Below are 20,135 nucleotides of genomic sequence, written 5' to 3' on the forward strand. Positions count from 1 at the left end.
AAACACACGCGTTGTGGAGCTGTTTTGGCCGAGTGTGTGTCCGGGTAACACAGGCGGCAGTGTACGGTGTGAAGTGCCCTTTATAAGCTAATGCTTCAATGGAAGGGCCTCACGGGCCGCTGCAATCACGCAGGTGGTCCGGTGTCAAGTTGACGCTTTGCACAGCGTGACGCCGCCTGTCCCTGGTGGGCTGTCATTCCCCGGCAAAGACTTTGAGTGAACAAATCTTTCCCCCTTTGGACATGCGCAAACAGAACCGAAATGAATATTAAAGATTATAATTGCTTCATGCTGAGCCTCACCTTCATTTTTTTTGCTGTCTTCTCGCTCTGTGATTTCACAGTGAGGCAACGCAACCCTTCACCGGCAGGATTTTTATGACAGCAGAGACATCAGCAAGCATCTTTGGATTTTTAGAGGATCATTACTTCCAACGTGGGTGTGACAAATGGATTTATTGGCCGCCAAGAACTTTGTTGAAATGCTATTGTTCTGTCAATCAATGATTGTTTTATGAATTAGGTTAGGTTTTAAAGTCACAATGTCATTTTTAAGCAACCGATGTGTCTTGGATTTCACTCCAAACAAGAAGAAGGTCCCATTAATTTAATGTTAATAATGTGTTTTAAATGGCTTGTTGAATGCGGTAATTTAGGATGAGGGTTTGTACATCTCAGAGCGTTCCCTCACGTAGCTCAGATGTCGCAGGTTGTATAATGCCTCAAAAAAGAGGTTTCCACAGAGGAGTGCGAAGTTTACACCAGCTTTTTATAGGCGTTATTTGCGTCACTCAAACGGCGTGTGGCTATTAGCACTGGCGTAAGTGAATTAGACGTTGTTTATCAATGAGGCTAATTTGCATAGAGGTGGGCAGTTTTCACCAAATATAAGCACATTACCACCTCAATTAAGTACGCGCAAATACCTCAGCCGTACGGAGACGCTTTCTTGGTTTCTCAGTAACATTTTTCACCATTTGCGCATGTCTAAAACTGGATAAAACTCTTATCTGTTTGCTCCATTTTTACCAATTAGCACCACAAAAAGCCACGCAATCCTCTTGTGAATTCGGCCCTCAGTGTTTCTTTGCCCACATTTGAGCATGCTTCAGATATGCCACAGCTAGATTGTGGCAAAGAGAGCCTCAACATCAGCCCAGCAACCCTCATATCACAACAATCTTAATAACGGAAAGATGTAAGCTTGTAAGTACAGTGAATCCCTGCTATTCTCATTAAAAGAAAAAAAAATCTCTGAGTATTTGTAATTGACACCCCCCAAAAAGGTTTATAATTGCCTATAGATGTCACAAGAGGGCAGCAAGCCATTACTTTTGGATAAATTAAGCTCCTGAACTCACCTCAACATACAGGTAGTTCCTTGGCAACAAAATGGCAACAAGCTGGCGCCGATACACTACTTTTGCCTAAGCTTCTCAACTCACTCTAACGCAGTTTCTTGGCACAGATTCTGCCCTAAAGTGATAAAAATCAGGCAATATGTGAATTTGCAAATGCTGAATCATAAGAAATCAGGGGTTCACTTTATACTTTATATTTTTTGTGACATTTGTATATGATGGTGTGCCATTAGATTTCTAATGTAAGATATGAACCTTTGCTCAATAAATTTTGCGAAACCATGTACTAATAGATTATCTCAAAAGTCAAATGAGAATGTCTGTCAATTTCTGCCAGTTGGTGGCTAGCTAGCTACCATTGTTTTTGAGTGCATATTTTTCATGCAAATTATGGTCCGTTTCTGAATATGACCTGAATGAAATTAGTGTCCCCGAGCATCAATCAAGGAAATGTGTTTGAGTGTAGGCTGTAGCTCACATAAGTTGTACGTAGTAGACCTTGTGGACAGACATCGCCATCCATTACCATCGTGTTTATGTTTCTTGACCTTGCCAGAAGGCTCGGAGACAAATAGGGCCGTCATGCGTCGTAGATGGACGACGACGGTATAACAATCAGGCACTTGTGGGGTCAGCTCTTCTGGTGGCGAGTGTTGTGTGGTCCTGTGTTGTGAGCTTTTCGATTGGTGCTGATCTAACCACTCTCATCCAGTCCTCTAAGCTGCTTGGGTTCCAGCCACCGGTATGGCTTATACAAGTGCATCTCGCATCTCTCACTCTGATTCATTGGCTGTTTGTCTTGCCCATCCATCTGGGCAAACGCCGAAGACGCATGGCTGTTTGGGTGCGGTGAGACTGCATTAAAATGCCGGGGATAAGATGGGGTCCTAGAGGAATGATGGCCGACTTGGGCGATTGGGGGAGGGTGTATTTTTCGGAGATAGACAGAGTGCCGACAGGAGATTCTTGCTGCTGAAAAAGGCCCCATCAAAAAAGATGAAAGGGAAGCTAGATCATGGATCCTGACAGGGGTTGGGAAAAGAAAGAATGGAGGCTTTGTCGTAGATACACTGTCGTTATTTCAAGGTTACCTCAAGTTGAGGAATAATTCACAAGGGGTTCTCGATTTACGACCGTATACATTTCGTATGAGGTTACTAACCACATGCAATGAGCTAGTTTGACGGCCTAGAATTTGTGGAATTTTCCCCATATTGAACAACGTAATGTTTCACTGCGCTTGCCTCGTTAACATCAATGAGTCTCTTTACAAGCACACACGCGTATACTTACACACTCACACACTCAGTGTTTTTGCTTAGGCTCCCGGGTTAATAATTTCAATGCACTAATTAGATCCTCATTTTGTTGATTCACTCGACTATGTTCCCATTAGGACAACAATGCAATCTTTAGTTAAAGGCTCGCTCAGGTGATTTTGAAAGACAAATGGAATAGCATTACAGCAGACTACATTTGGAAGAAGAGGTGCTTTAGTATTAATTCATCAGTATGTCGGGGGGGGTTTTGTCGCCAAGAAAGATGGATCACCACTTTTAAACCCCAAAAGCTGCCTTGTAAATTGCCTGTAACAGCTTTTAATACTCTTTCTATCCTCTGCTTGTTTTTTTCGGTTTGCTTTATTCCACACATTCTTCTACGGTGATTATTTGAGTATTTCAGCTTCACTATCCATGCTCTAAGCATACCTTTTGCAAGTGGGTGAAACGACCATTTCTGGGATGAACAAAGTTGTCTGAATCGGAATCTAGGTATTTAGAACATTAAATTATGTAATCGGGATGTGTTTTGGCACTCATTCGGGGTTCCGTAAATGAGTTCAGCTTACATATCAGGCTCAAGATCACTACCTAGGGGCCATTAGTAGAGATACGGCAGAGAAAGGGAGCAAGCAATGCATTTGAGTTTTAAAATTCATAGATGACGTAAAATGGATAATGTTGATGTGCATGTAAAATACATTATTTTAACAATAAAATAATAATTCCCATTTTTAAGTGAAATATAGTGTGGTGGGAGTAAGTGTATAGTAAGGCAATTGAATAAATCATTTCTGTCCACCTTTTTTTCCCAGTCATTTACATCAGCAGTATTGCTTCGGTGCCCTCTAGTGGCATCTTTGATCCAAGGAACTGTTGAAGTGAGTTGAGGGGCTTCATTTAGACCAAACTAGACAAATCCTTTTGGAGTGAGCCTCAATTACTCAGGGATTTTTGCTTTTGTGAGGGTTCGCAGTAGTCTAAGTATAAGCAACATATAAAATGAAACTTGGTTCCTTTCAAAGGTTAGTAACTGAATTAATAATATACGCAATGGTTAGTGGGCTTTTTATTCCCTACTACTGACACATTTGGGTGATTAAACATGCCTCGAGTCAAATTGACCCATGAACATTATTGCTGAACTTCCTGAGACACAAACGCAATGAGAGGTTTAACTGACTGTGCCTTGGATTGGACACGCGTATAATAACCAATGAAAGCCCTGTTGACTTGTGACACTCACGCTGTTGATTTTGTGTTTCCTTCCAGAAACTGGCCAATGAGGCAGAGCAGCTTCAGAAGGATCACGAGTGGCAAGATGGAGTGACGGTAAAGTAGGACACGACCTCTCTTTTCCTATTCTTCCCCAGACGACTTTCCCTTCCCTTCTTGTTTCCTTTCCGGGCAACTGGTGTAACGTCCCATTACATGGCTACTCCCTCCTGACTTTCAGCTCACCTACTTCTCTCCCGTTAAACGTAAGGCTGGGTACACACATACGTATTTGTAACGTTTCAACCAATTTGTCAAATGTGAGAGACCCCACGATGAGGACAAAAAGGGCAAGTGTTTTCTCACTTCTCTCATTGTGTGTGGTGTACTCCAGATGAGCAACACCGTTGTACTAAGACTGACCTGTGAGAGGTAGCATGGTGCCACAGGGTATCCAGACTGCTGGTAAATGCAAAGAAAATAAAAGAGTAGGAGTATGGTAAGAAATAGAACAAGCTAGCCTATCAAGTAACTTCATCGCAGTTGCAAACTCTTCTCAATTTTAGCTTTCATTTTCGAGTCACAATCGCGTAGTCTATGGCTCGGCACAACTCGGTGTTAACCACACACACAAGGACTCACCCTTGTAAATATTGAACAGGTTTAACATTTCCTTAGCCTAAAAACATGATTATGTCATATTTGAAAGTTTTTGGAAAACAGGGAAAAACCACAACAAATTCAATGAACAAGAAGAGTCCTGTTGCCTCGATTCAACCTTTGATGAGTCTCATGACCAAGATAATTGAGAATTTACACAGTCACAAAGCAAATTGGTATCTTTTATTGTTATATGAAGTTTAAAATTATATGGGAAATTAATGCAATTAGGCTAACGATTTATGATCACAATCACTGTTTTGCGAGCAGATTGTGGCAGGAAATTACACAACAGATCTCTGAGGATTATATTTTAGAGACGTCTCACAATCGGGCGTTTGCTGACTTTGTAAGGGATGAAAACTGAGGATGTTAGGACCGATTATCAGTACGTGCGTGTCCCAGTGAACAATGGTGACGATCCTTTTTAGTGTCGTATGGGTTTACGATCGTAGCAATTAAACAGTTTCCAACCAAATATCGGAGGAAGAAAAAATTCACTCTTAAGATGCTTCGCAGTTCAGGATATTTGCTCAAGATAATCTTTTAGAAACATCTGATAACACTGGTCAGTAAATTTATATATAATTTTCTAATCAGAAATACATTAATCTTTTTCTCGATGATTGTTTTGCCCTGATTCCAAATCTGCCCTTGTTTTTTTCTCGAGCATGTCATGTTTTTTTAAAATAATAATAGATGATGATGATTATATACTATATTTTATGACGATATAATATATTTTGTAATATTTATGAATTAGGGGATTAGGTTTAGCAACAGGAGGATTTTTTTTCTGAAACGCTATAGCTATAAATTATGGTGCAACCCATATTGCGCAAGCTTTTATAAGTCAAACTTAAAAACAGAAATAAAAATATCTCCAAAACCTGATGTGGTGGGAATAAATAGATATTTTTTAAATCAGCGTCAAAAATACTTTTCCCAAGTCATTTCTGAATAAAATTTGCTGCTATCCAGTGTAATCAGGCCTTACAATGTAGCTGACTTTGATCAGCAGGAGTGAATCAGGCACAAACTCGGAATATCGGTATGTGTGTACCTCGCTTCATCTGATATGATCACAGAGCTCAATTGCGATATACAACAACAAAAGCATTAGAACACAAATGCACGATACTAGCATTTGAGGATGGTTTGTCATTTTCTTGGCTTCTCTCGTATTATTTGTTATATCTGTCCAACTTGAACATAGCATGCTCTCGCTGACCTTTAAAACAGAGATCCGCTCTTGAAATCTAAAAAAAAATCCAACAACAAAAACACAATATTGCAGAGCTTTGTGTATTTGTCTGTATCTGTTTGTGATCCTCACACGCACCAATGACTCTCAAATTTGTAAACACTCAAATGCCCCCACAAACATGCATACACACACACACACACACACACGTATGTAGCAGATACACGTTCCCTCCTGTCATATCCTCTGTCTCCAGGGAGACGAGTTCGCTGTCATGCTACACTTCCCTCAAATGGATTTTTAACCCCCCTGTGCCTCCAGGGGAATGTTTGAGAAAAGGCTTTAACAGATTTCAAACGAATAATAATGAGTGTGACTTCCTTGCGAAGTCCTTTTTTGTATTTGTTTTATTTAATATAAATTCATGCTTGCTTACACTCTGATGCTTCAGCGTTAGGGTGACTGCTCTGGGCTTTAGACCTTCCCTCGCGCTTCTTTAGCCAGTGGCAGTCGAGAGATTTGATGCCTGCCTGGCTCACAAAGACTCCAGCTCACATAGCTGCATCCAGTATGGTGTCAAAACCTCTCCAGCGCTAGTACAAACCTGCCTCTCTATTAAAGTGGGAGACTTCCTACCTTCCCCTCCATTTTTTTGACCATGACTACAGGACTTTATTGTCGCCCATGTGGGTAGGACAGCGTTTCTCAACTTTTGACTGCACACCACTAAACAAAAATGCCACAAACAGTATGAATACTGGAATAATCACAGGTGAGGATTTTACAAAATTTTGCTGGTCCGTCATTCGTCATCCGTCAGGGGCCAGGGTACCGTCCGTCATTCGTCAGGCCGTCATTTTTCTGGACAAATTAAATTGTAATCGTCAGTCAGTCAATCCGTCAGTCGATCTGTCATTTAAGTCCATCAGTAAGTCCGTCAGAAGTCCCCCCCCCCCAAAAAACGTCAGAAAATCGGACATCCACCAGTGATGGACCGTCACTGACTGACATGGTTAGTGACAATTACACTGACAGATGAAAACCCACTTCCATCATTTGTCATTTATTTTAGAAGGTGTCCTTTGTCAATTGTCCGCAAAACAGGCATTCGTCAGTGACGGACTGACGGACTGGTCTGACGGAATGTGTACCTCTGGAAATAATAACGATCTCATCTCCCTTTAGTTAGTAATGTACTTAATCAGTGTGAAATCTGTTTAATTGAACACGAAACTATTATTCTGTTGTATGAATAGCAACAGGTGAATATGCAGGTTTGTTGTACCTTCTGCCATCTAAGGAAAGAGTATATACCGTATTGTCCCGAATACAAGACGGTGTTTTTTGCATTGAAATAAGACTGAAAAAGTGGGGGGTCGTCTTATATTCGGGGTCTAGACATTATACCCATTCACGACGCTTGATGACGCCAGATATCATTGAAGCGAATGTTGAACTTGACTCCGCAGGCCAAAGCAAACCCTGTCACGTGAGGGTGACGTGCTATGGGAGGAGCCAGAGGATGGGATTAAGGACAGCGACACTGAGCACAGCGAGGCAGATAATTGTTTGTGAGGAGTAATGTTCTGTCATGATAGATCTCGGCTACTCTCAAATTAAACCAGTTTGCATTATTTTATTGCAATGTTTTTCCTTATTCAGATTTGCTTCAAGACTACAGTTACAGTTAGACTTCACTTTGATGGTTAATGCAGTTATTGAAATTTTGTTGTTTGATCACAATAGATTGGTTTATTTACATTTCAAAAACCTGAAGCCATTCATTTACGAATGTGATTGCACTTTAGTTTACATATTTAAATGTTCGGACATTAAGATTTGAATGAGGCAAAATAACATGCCTTTTCTCTCAAATATATTGTTATAATCATTTGTTTCAGATGTACTGTAATTATTTTCTGTATAGAAATTAATTTGGTGTTCAAAAAAACTTTTTTCAAACTTGAGTCTTGAAAAAGAGGGGGTCATCTTATAATCAGGGCCCTCTTATATTCGGGCCAATACGGTAATTGATTTGATTTGTTTGTTTTTCAGCAGGCCAAATCAAACATTTTTCATTTTTCCAGGAAGCCAAACTACAGGGCATTTATAAGAAACAAACAGACACTGTATCATGCCAAAAAAGCCCTCACCATGTTCACTAGTAGTAGCAAAACAAGCCTGACGTGTGCTGCTCAAAAAAGGGGCAGCGAGAAGAAAAGAGTTTACAAGCTATACATGCTACATCCGCTTCCCTTAACGGCAAAGTTGCACATATAAATCCTACTAATATGAATAACAGATTAAGAAAAGTGATGTATTACTGATCCTGCATACTTTACATTACTGTATATTTCAGCAATAATTAAGTTCCGACAACGCTAATAGAAGTATTATATACCAACATGATAAACAACAAGCATATACCAGCAATGGTAAGAAAGAGCTAGTGTCTCAGCAATGAATGCTAAGACCCGCCCTCCTTCTACTGTGACCAGACCATACGTTTGTAATGTAGACAAGTTAGATAAGCTATGGATGCTTTGCACTGCTACATACTCATACAGACACACAAAAACTCTTCCTGGTAGTTCAGAATTTTGGTACAGTAAAATTTCCAAAAGCCTCTCATGCAATAAGTACTCTCTAAATCCCGAACACGTTGTACATTATTTGGTAGTGATTTGTTAAAGGCTTTATATAAGATTAATACGGTATAATATTTCACGGGGCCATGAATCTTAATTAGGTTTTACTGAATAAACAGATTATTAGAATGCACTAGAAAGTGAGTCTTGTGTGAGTCACTACGAATAATACTAATATCATTCGCGCCTCTGTTCTATCATTTTTTAAGCAATGGTTTTTTTTAATCATTTTGCTATATACTTACTGACTGCAATGCCCTTGGTCGTAGGAAAGGAGAGCCAGAGTCACCAAAGCACTTTTTAGCCGTTTATTCAACACTGTAAGAACACTAAGACACATTAGCGCAATGAGTAAACGCACGCAGGAGCAGCTGTCGGCCACAGCACACACTCAGACTCGTCAGTGTCTGAATTCCACACCACTCTACCCCGCCCCTTAACTCATTCAGTACCAGACATTTTCAGACCCTCATTTTACCTGTCACCTCTTTTAAACGTCTGTACACCAAATCTACCAAATGAAAGAATGGACTCTCTCCTTTCACCAGGAAAAAAAGTTTGATTCTGATCTGCCTTTTTCAGGTTTTTATAAGGTAGGTTGAACGACATGCAAGCGTTTCTCCCAGTGGACTCACAAATAGGCCTGACCTCTCTAAAATGGTGCATCGCTGTTATGGTGGTTGTGCATCAGTTAAGTTGTTTCCAAGCTTGAAATTTACAGTGAAGGGACATTAGATCCTCCCCCACCCATCCCCGTTGAAAAAATTCATTGACAAGTATACTCGTCAACAACAGTGAATGAAAAGTGGATGAGTGCCGTCTGAATGATTGACACTGACAATGAGTGCAGGGTGGACCTTGCTTCTCACCAAATGTCAGCGGGGAAGGAATTCAACTCTCCTGTGCCACCAATGAGAACAAGCGGTTTAGAAAATCGGTGGATGTGTTTTATTTGTTGAAGAAAAAGCTTGTTTTAGGAAGAAATGGCATCACTGAGGCTGTCTTCAGCGAAACTAAATTGAAAAAATGAATCATGAAACCAAGATAGACTGCAAACTTTGTTCTTTTCTTTCGATCTCACCACACGGAATGTGACTAATGTGTACTGTTTCTAATGCAGCAGGTAGCTGTGAGTGAAGGACTCATATGAGAGTGGCCAACACCATTTCTCCCTCTGAAGGGCCAATTATCTCAAATAGAGGCTCTGTGAAAAGTCAAGTGAATCAGCCCTCACCTTCTACTCGGCCCCTTGTACTTAAGGTCACGTCACATTTCCAAAGGGAACATTGATGTCTTCAAGGCGTGCGCTAAATACTGCAGCTGGACATCAATGGGAGGTGAAATGTCCACCCGCGGCTTTGGTTCACCACAGGGTAAATGCTGGAATGGCCATTTGTTAATCACAGGAATGACACATACAGACAAGCATTCCCACTCACATTCACACCAACGGTCGAAAGCTTATTTTACTTTTGTCAAAAATAGCTTCATCTTCCGAAGATTATGCTGCCCATCAGCTCCATGTTTCGCTGCACGTCCAGTCATTGTTACTATCGTTTACTGCTTCTTGGCAGATTCAGTTTACTTCAACTTCAAATCAAAGTTAGAAAGAAAAGCTCAACTCTGATTGGCTGATTTGGCGAGTAAATATGCTCACAGTTCACAGCTGGTCACCTAATATCACGATGCTCAATCAAAAGATCATCATACACACACACACACACGCACACACCCCCACACACACACACACGCACACAAACTGGTTGCCAGCCAATCACAGGGCACACAGAGACAAACAAACAGCCGCACTCACAATCAATCCTAGGGGCAATTTAGAATGTCCAATTAACCTACCACGCATGTTTTTGAAATGTGGGAGGAAACCGGAGTGTGTATATATATATATATATATATATATATATATATATATATATATATATATATATATATATATATAGATAGATAGATAGATAGATAGATAGATAGATAGATAGATAGATAGATAGATAGATAGATAGATAGATAGATAGATAGATAGATAGATAGATAGATAGATAGATAGATAGATAGATATATATATATATATATATATATATATATATATATATATATATATATATATATATATATATATATATATATATATATATATATATGTATATACAGAGCTGGGCAATCCGTCCCTGGGCCGAACCGATCGGAGCCTCAGATGCCCATTTTTGGGGCGGAGGGGTGGGGGGTGACAAATTTAAAAAATTGACTGGACTAAGCATGGCCGGAAGTGGATTTTAGTCCGGCCCACTAATCGGCCCTCTTGCGTGTGACGTGCTTGCGAGGCGGCCAAATTTCATCTCAGCCTACTCGGTGAAAGGCTTCTTTTTAGGTTTTTTTCAAAACAAATTGTGTCCGGGAGGAAAATCAAGCTGCGCGCAGCACTCAAGTATGACACTGGCACATCATGCACTTCCCTACTTCCGGAAATCGCCGTAGCAAACCTGCTTAGTAGTGGTTTGCTGGCATGCTTTTATTTTGAAGGCCGGGAAGTGTGAAGGAGGGGAAGTGTCGAAAATAAATAAGTAACTCGTTGCTTGCAGACTTGTCGTCTGTTGGACAAATAAATTATACAATACGACAAAACCAACCCCATGGCTCGCACTGGAAGTAAGTACACGCAGCTGGGTTGTTGTGTCGTTCACAACTTAATAACTTGGAAAAGTTGTGGAGCTCAGCTTCTTTTTATTGCGTAAACTGCATTCACAGATGAGTTGAATCACTGATAGCACTTGAAATTATATCAGTCCGCCCATGTCACGGTGCACTGAGGAAACCACAGGGCGAATAACTACGCCTGGAAAAGTAGGTCCATACACTACATGGTTAAGTACGTGAGTAAGTGGCGCGTTTGAAGCGTGTCCACAGTGGGTTTGAATAGTAAGTTAGCCAGCTAGTTGTCTTTAAATAATTGTCTTTTCCGTTAGCATCCCTCCTGCGGGGGCATCGTGCACGTTTTTTCAATTAGTGTTTGAACTATCAATATAGGCAATTATAAACATTGGAGTTGGGCATATATTTTTCACATTTTTTCTTATTTGCAGCAGTTCTTGGTCCCTTAGCCCCAAGATTAGCAAAACTTCACTGTACACTAGAAGCCACATTATTCTGCAATTGTCTGGTCGAGTAGAGAGGAGGCGTGAAGGAGTCTGACAGCGAGGAGGAGAAAGAACACGAGCGGTTGCACCGTCCGATGATGAAAGGTCTGATTGATTAGCGAGTGATGATTGCACTAAATGGCCTGGAAGACAGCGCCGTCTTTGTTTCCGTCTCTTTCACTTTCTGCCCTCATACCTCCCACTCCCTCTGCGCCTGGCTTTGTCACTCCCTTTCGCCAGTTTTGTCAAGCCATCAACCAGGCCCTTTCCCTCTCCCTCTCCTCCCTGTCTCCCTAATGGCACCGCTATTAGCACTAATGCATTTCAAACATACAGCGGCTGCCACATCACGATCTGATGGAAATAACATGTCTTTTTGCGATCTCCGCAATCTTTGTCCTTTCCCCCGGCCAATCTAGTCCAGTGTCTGTGTACTTTGCGTTAGCATCCCATCAGCCGCGACAGGCCCACGGACTCGACATGAAGCCAGATGAGTGATTTTACGACAAATGCTCCATAATGCTGGGGCGGGCAAGTAATATGTACCATACGAGTGCAAAAAAACGATCCTAACTGGTTTAAACTGACGCTAATTTAACGTTTTGTAAAAGCGCAGCTGCTATGTTGACCGCAATCCTTTTTATTTTTTCAAAGGCGTGTGTTTTTCATCAAGCAATAAAATCACTGGCGCATCGGCCAAGTCATTTAGATTTAATGTTTTCTCACATGGATTTACAAGGAAATGCTACGAAAAGTTAAGTGCACTGCATTACGTTAATAGCTGCAAGTTCCTCCCTTTTCACGCTTGGAGATGGGTCACCAACGTGACCACATGGGTAGCCCGAGGTCCTGTTTTTAAAGTACCTCACCAGTGATGGTACATTATAATTTCCTTGGAAATTAACACTTGCAGAGATATAGAAATAGAGGAATAGTTGTGATGCTTATCTGTTTTCTACCTTATTTCAATAATTGTTGATAATTATTATTAAATGTTAATTTTACTAATTTTGCTGTGTGAAAACAACATGTTCGGTGTATTCACATAGATTCACATAATTAGTTGTTTGAGCAAATTTACTGTCAGAAATGTGTATCAAACTGGTAGCCCTTCTATGTTCTTCAGTAGCCAAGAAGTAGCTCTCAGTTTCAAAAAAGTTGATGACCCGTGCTCTAGGAAGTAGTTAGTAGGCCTAATTTATTTAACGACCAAAGCTCAACGAGCTTGTCGGCATGATCAGCTGGGTTGCGCATCCAGAGTCACTTTCAAGCGATGGCCGGACTACACTGTGTCAAACACTATCATTGAGGAACAATCATCTAAACAATGAAAACAAAAGTCAATATGGGGTGTTATATGTAGAATTTTGAATAAAATAAAAGTTAATCTATTTTTAAATAAGGCAAAAAAGTGAAGCGCTGTGAATACTTTACAGATGAACTGTATCTTGGGTTGATTCAACTAGTTAGTTGAGGAACTCAAAAGAAGTTCTTAATCTTCTTAATCCAAATCTTAATGCAGAAAAAATGTTTAAAAAAACGTGTTTAAAGCAAGAAAAACACGCTCAGTGTGTGTTAAAACACATTGCTCTCAGTGGTCTGCAGTGCACGCACATTCAGCTACTTGCTAGAAAACCGAGGGACCCACAATTGCTTTATGGTCTGACTCCTAAAAAAGAAAAAAAAAAGAAAAAGACACCGCAGTGACCTGCTGAGGTATTTCCAAGTGTCCCCACTCTCTGCCCACTTTCCATTTAACAAACAAATAAAAAGGACTTTGATATTTGTCTCTGAAACTGCTGTACGCTGCTTAAGAAAATTGCAAAGATGAACAGATTGTGTTCCCTTTGGGTCGACGCTGCTCGCACCGGGATGGGCACCTGACCTTGAGAAATCATCAGCAATCCTGACGCTTTAATGTCCATTTCACACACCATTTCATTCCAATGGATTTAAAACCCCGGACGACCATTGCGGCGCTTGTTACGATCAACACTGTGACACCCATAATGTGCGACAGTCAGAGTGGTTGCAACATGTTGGCCGGCCCAAGTGTGTGCCACTGCTGTAAAAACAGATGGGGTGAGGGACAGGTGCCACGATTTGATCATGTCACCTTTTTTGAGGGATGACTGTGTGGCCTTATAGTTCATAATGAACAAATATAATCACTAATGCTGAAAAATCCTTATGTGGATAAGCACCTGATCGTATAGCTTTAGGGTCGTCGCACACTTGATGGATAAAACTGAACTGAACAATTGCGAGCCAATTGTATTCAGAGAGTCCCCTCTGCACATCTAGTGGTGTGCTGCAAAGGAAAAACTGTGACCCGTGTTGTTTACGGCTAGACAATTATCCAAAACATAATAATCACAATTATTTTGATTTAGATTGAAATCACGATTAATAAAATGATTATGCATTGATTTCAAATCTTAGTATTTATTCAACTAATACAACTCAGCTACTCAAAACTATCATCATAACTTCATGCCCATTCATCCCTGCACGTTGAACACTTTATTCTTGAACACTCTATTATTTTTGTCAAGTAGAAAATGACCTTGTAAATATCATGTGAAATTCACGCCTCTTGCATTTTCATTCTGCTGCTATCCACACCTTTGATGCCTTGCATTTTTGAACACATTGATCCCTAACCCATAATAACCATCCCCCTTATCTCTTTATAATATTTATTTTATCTTATGTTATTTTCACAAATCGGGGACTTACTGGGCTAACCTGGAACCTCTGGCGTTGTATTTTATGCTGTGTCATGTGGAAAAAAAACTCCTTTGATCTTTGTATCCTTGAATTTTGAGAAAAGGAAAATTCCTTGAATCTTTGAAAACTTTAAATATAAGTTGAAAGGACAACGGAAAAATAAATTTGTGAGAAATAATGAAAGAAATAAAAATATAATAAATGTAATAATAGCAATTGTGAGTTATGAGTTTTTAATGATATCCCCCTTGCAAATGACACTGGACACTATGTGTGTCTTGTTTTGTTATCTGACTGCAGCGTTCGATAGAGTGGAGCACGCTGTTGGATTGTTACATCACCAGATGGCCATTAGTGGTATAGCGCTCTAGAGTGGTTTAGATCCTATTTGGCGGACAGGACTTTTTATGTTAGCCTTGGTTGCTCTGAGTCCTGCTCTACCCCTCTGATATATATGGTGTTCAACAGGGTTCTATTTTGGGGCCCCTGCTGTTTTTACTGTATTTGCTGCTGTTAGGTTCCATCTTGAAAACATGGTATTTCCTTCCACTTCTGTGCAAATGACAGATATATGTCCCCATGAGGGAAAAAAAAAAACACTTTCTCATTAAGGCTACTTTTGTCCTGTCTGGAGGAAATCAAGGTCTTGATGGCACTGAATTTCAATGAAAAGAAAAGAGAAGTTGGTGTTTGGTCCCAGTGGCCCTTGTACCTCCCACCCTGTTGACCTGGGCCCACTGGCGCCTTATCTAAAGCCAACAGCCTCAATCTTAGTTTTCTGTTGGGCAGTGATTTTAAATCAGCAATTTAGTGCTGTTGTTAAATCCAGCTTTTTTTTTTTATCTCAGGCAGCTGGCTAAGGTAAAGCCTCTCCTTTCTCAACAGCACTTCGAAGCAATAATCCATGCATTTGTTAGATCTCAGATGGATTACTGTAACACACCTTATTTTGGAGTCAGCCCACTAACCATTGATTACAGTATATTATTAACATATTAACTTAACGCTGACATTCCAACAATGTACACACAAATAAACGCACATGCATATTTTTATAAATAAAGGCAGTAGTCCCCAAACTTTATAGTGCCCCTAGCCAATTTCATGTGGAGACATATTTTCAAAGACCGACATAGAAACAAATAAAAGAAAATGATTTAAAATATCACTCACAATTATCTATGCTAATCCGGCGTATTTCCACAAGTATTACGACAGTAAAGACACAGGTTCCGCAAAGTGTCATGGCGATTGGTATTCTATGATGAATTAAGTTTTCGTTAACACTAAATTGTTGTCTGAGCATTATTGAACATAATAATCTGGTGATGAAGCTTCACATTTTGTCGCTGTCCTTGATCCTTGCCGCTGATATGGATCTATTAGCGCTTGCGGCGATCAGGGTTAGCCTCAAATGGTTAGCTTTTAGCTACCGTCGGACTAGTCTACTAGCTGCCTCTGCGAATGTGTGAGCACTACGTCACTGGAGTCTAACGGTGGGACGACACCATGTCTGCAATTGGCGTATCGTCAAACAGGCATCGCAATTATCTATGAATTTTTTTTGCTCGTTTTTAACCTGTTTGCACAATGTGACCCAGGATTTTTGAAAATATATGAAACAATCAGTATTATGGACATATCGAGTTAGTATTCAGTCATTTCCCTAACAAAATACAGACAATTCGTAACAGTTGTACGATCTGTGTTTTTATTGTATTGTTTGCACTATATATGTTATTGAATTATAGATTTTTACTCTATGTATAGCACTTTATATGCAAGAACATTTGTTTTAAAGTTTTAAAGTACTAAACCACAAAAAATGGCAGATTTTTGCTCATTTTTAAATCGCATTTATGTATTTCTGACATAAATCAGCTGTTGAATAACTCCTTACCTCCTTATCTTAAAGCATATTAAAATCTCCGATATAAGTGTGACATATAACGAATATTTGTCATCTCTACATCAGTCATTTCACATTCTAGCCATCAGCAAGTGGTGCTAAACCTAAACCTGCTTAACTGGAAAAATATCAATATTAGGGTTGAAACGTTGAAAAAATGAATACACATGGTATTTACAGTATGTTTATATGTCTTTGGGATTATGAGGGGCTCCTTCTAAAAAGGTTTCTCCTGTAAGAAACATTTAAAAAGCACTGGTTTTGATAAGGCAAAGTGATGTAATGTGCGTAATCACGCTCACAAAAAACCCCCAAAAAACACTAAAAACGTGACGTCCTTGGGGGAAGTAATAATAATCAAACAAAATGCACTCAGCAACAGACACAATCATATTTATGCAGTTCCCAGTCCCCACACACATGCACGCGCAATTAAATGCACCGTCTCCCATGCATAAACACCTTTTCTGTGGCTTTGACAGGCTGCTCCTCCCGCCAGTTTAAAATGCACCGCTGCATCGCTCCTAATGTGCCCAAAGAGCATGCAGCTCTAATCTAATTAGACTGTCAGTCAGCAGAGTGTTCAGCCAAAGACAAATTAGGAAGGCACAAAAATCTACAAACAAGAAGAATCTTCTCGCGAGGTTGTGGCATATCAAGTCGCACCACCTCTCTCGCTTCTCCGCCGGTCCTCCGCCTCTCTGAGATTTCTCTTTAATGGTTTCACTGTCGCCCCTGCTGGGATTCATTACCTGGCCTAATTATAAAGGCAAATGAAATCAGCTCCAATACATTATTAATAGAGGGGCGCTATTAGGATTCCTCTGCGCTATTTGCAACAATATGATAGATTCCGACTGTTTTCATGCCTGATTAGAGTCACGTGCCGATACGGAAAAAAGGTAAATTAGTGTGCTGGGTGGGAGGAAAAGGTGATTGTGGGGGTGATGCTCTCAGCCGGACAGATGAGGGGAATTAAAGGCTATGAGTATGGGGTGTAGTGAGCCCCTGTTTATCACGGGGGATACATTCTAGACCCTCCTGCAATAGCTGAAAATCTGTGCTACAGAGACACCAGCAAACGTATTTTAGTTTTACCCCTGCCACGCAAATTCAACACATTTAATCTCCTTAAAACACACATTTTTAAAAAACATTTGAAACCTATTTGAACAAAAATAAATTGCAAAAATAAAACACATACAACATTGATTCTCTAACTGTGGCACAAGCACCGCCAGTGTTAAATTTTAAGTACAATACAGTTGCGTTTAATCTTTTCATTTGTTTTAAAATATTTAAATAGTTTTTAAAAAATCCTCTATATTTAAGCGCAGTGTTCATATTCAAACTGTACATGATGTGACTGTCACTTACAATAATATGAAATATAATTTTTAGGGAGAAAGGTTCTGCCTTATTTTTGATGAACACAGAGGCCTACGCTAATTTAACGTAGGTCATTATGATGGTACTTTGAGAGCCAGGTCAAAAGTTTAAAAACCACTGGTATACAAAATTCTTGTTTATAGTGTCTGTCTACATGCATGTGTCTTTAAAGCCTTGAGCTGCCTTCTAACCCAACTGACTTTTGGTGATAGAAGCAAGGTACACCATGGACTTGTCGGTCACAGGCAAGATACAGACCATTCACAGTCCCACCTATGTTGAATTCCATCTTGTAGAAGAGAGTGATAGTTGCCAAAGTTGTTGTGTCAGCGGCACCTCAATCAAGGATTTATAAACAGGTCCAAGGAGTTGTGCTGGGCGGGGCTGCTTCTAAACATGCTGTCCATTTCAAACTGTGATAAACATGGCTACATTGTGTAATCACAAATAAACTCTTGTCAATTTCCTCTCTGGGCAATCTCATCTCGTCCGCCTGAGTGTTTTTAGCAATCCATAAACATGTTATTTCGAAACACAGAATGGACGTTTTGGTACTCGAAAAGGAAATAAACAAGGGGGCCACCTGGGGAAAACGACAAGCCGCTGGACGGTTAAGATGTTGTTGTCTTTATTACAATAGCCTTCTCTCTTCTCCTCAGCTCTGCAGACTTTCGATCTGATTGTGTGGTAATTGTACAGAGAGATCATTTTAATCTTGAGTGCACTATCGTTTTTTTTTCCAAGTGTTACTCTGAAAGGGGAAGTCGAGTCAAACAGTTTCTTTACAACAATATGTTGTATGTGGCCCCAATAGTCGAAACACGACATTCTGATTAATATTGAATTTGTGAAATATGAATTAAAATGGACGATTACATAGATGGGGAAAAACTGGGCTACCGACGATGCATTTTTTTAAGTTTCCCATCTATCGTTTATTGCCGACAAAATGGCAATCCTCCATAGGCGGATAGGCGGACCGGTCCGTCACATAGGCGGTATGCCAAGCTCTGGTCAACAATTGTGATGTCATTTCAGTTGACAGCAAGTGGCAAAATGGCCGCCCCCTGAGAAGGACAAAAATGGGTGGATTTTGTCGCTTAATTCATATTCCACAAACACAATATCAGTAAAATTACCATGTTTAGACTAGAGGGGTCACATCGATGTTATTGTAAAGAACATTTTTGAGTTGACTTCGACTTTAAAGTTAGAAATAATAAGTTTCATCCCCAAAATTGGCTTTTTCACACCTCGCCTTGTATTTCTCTGCTTCAGAAGAAATCTTTGTCCGTATATACTGAACTACTAATGAGGGTAAACACATGCCAATTTTTTACACAACCAATATCCTCAAAGTGTGCTTACTGTTATTAGAGTCTGAGGTAAACTCGCGATGACCAGCACATCACACACATCACATCTCATCCGACAATCGCAAGTCTCCTCCCTCAAACCAGACATTTGTCATAGTACCAAGGCTGACCTGCACAGTGCCATAGGGTATACAGACTGATGGAAAATACAATGAGGAAGATGGAATAGAAGCTAAGCAAGCTGTTTTATGTGGTAACTACTAGGGCTGCACAATATATCAAAAAAATATCGATATTGCGATAATGGCCTTTGCGATATGCATATTGCAATGACATTAAATAACTTTCTTATCGAATTGTGTGCTTTTATCTGAATTTGACCAGTCACATGCAGACTTAAATGTGCATCGCAACCCAATAATTGGACATTATCTAGGGAATTACAATTAATTAGCTAAGAACACATTGAGCTTCCTTATTTTGCTGAATGAAAATGAATTACTTCTTTCATTAGATCATAAAAATGTCATTTCTTTAGGTACATGTTAAATATTGCATTAATATCAATATCGCTATAGTCAACATCCATATCGCTTGTTTTTCCAGTGCAGCACTAGTAACCACGTTGCGGTTGCTGAATGACCTGCGCGAAATGTTAACTATTTCTCTCCGATAACAGCATATGCTTTGAGTTGATTCCCGATTGGCTATCGTTCTGTTTCAGGCCACAATTTAACTTGATGATGACCACACACCTACAGTAGGCCTCAGGATTTTCCACTGGAAGCATTGAACAGGTTTAACCTTTACGCTGCTTGGACCAATTTCCGTGGCAACTAAGGAGGAAAAATCACCCAAAACACACATTGGACTTTTATTGATTTTGATCGCAAGGGAGGGAAAATTCACATCACAATCACAGAATCCCTGTGTCCCTGCTGCACTTGGTGTTGACCACACCTAAAAATTTGATGTTGTGAATACTGAACAGGTTTCACATTTACAATTGTCTACCGGGAGCATTTTTCGAGCAGATTGGGGAGGGGAAAAAAATGACTTCACACACCCCACATCACAGGATAATAGCTTACAATAATCTTTCAGAGCTATGTGAGATTTGTCCCTTTACTGAATTTAATAGCATGTGGGGGAAAATGTGTGTAACCCGCTTAAGCATGTAGCAAGTATTATGTAGTATGAGTGTATCATGAGTAGAACCAAGAGAAAAGTTTAGGCATCAGTGTGGGTTTAGCCAACTGTGATGCAAGTATAGAA

General features: G+C 40.0%; 1 protein-coding gene across 5 annotated transcripts in view; it reads left to right on the forward strand.

The window, feature by feature from the left end:
* Positions 1-20,135, forward strand: part of cacna2d2a (calcium channel, voltage-dependent, alpha 2/delta subunit 2a) — a 193,893-nt gene that overhangs the window by 88,415 nt on the left and 85,343 nt on the right. For all 5 annotated transcript variants that reach the window (XM_086041898.1, XM_086041900.1, XM_086041901.1 and 2 more), the window contains exon 4: positions 3,913-3,972. In XM_086041898.1, coding sequence (XP_085898024.1) covers positions 3,913-3,972 — 60 coding nt within the window. The remainder of the gene's footprint in view (positions 1-3,912; positions 3,973-20,135) is intronic.

Source organism: Filicampus tigris, chromosome 9, assembly GCF_054856515.1.
Source record: "Filicampus tigris isolate MCC_2025a chromosome 9, RoL_Ftig_1.0, whole genome shotgun sequence".
NCBI classification, from domain to species: domain Eukaryota; kingdom Metazoa; phylum Chordata; class Actinopteri; order Syngnathiformes; family Syngnathidae; genus Filicampus; species Filicampus tigris.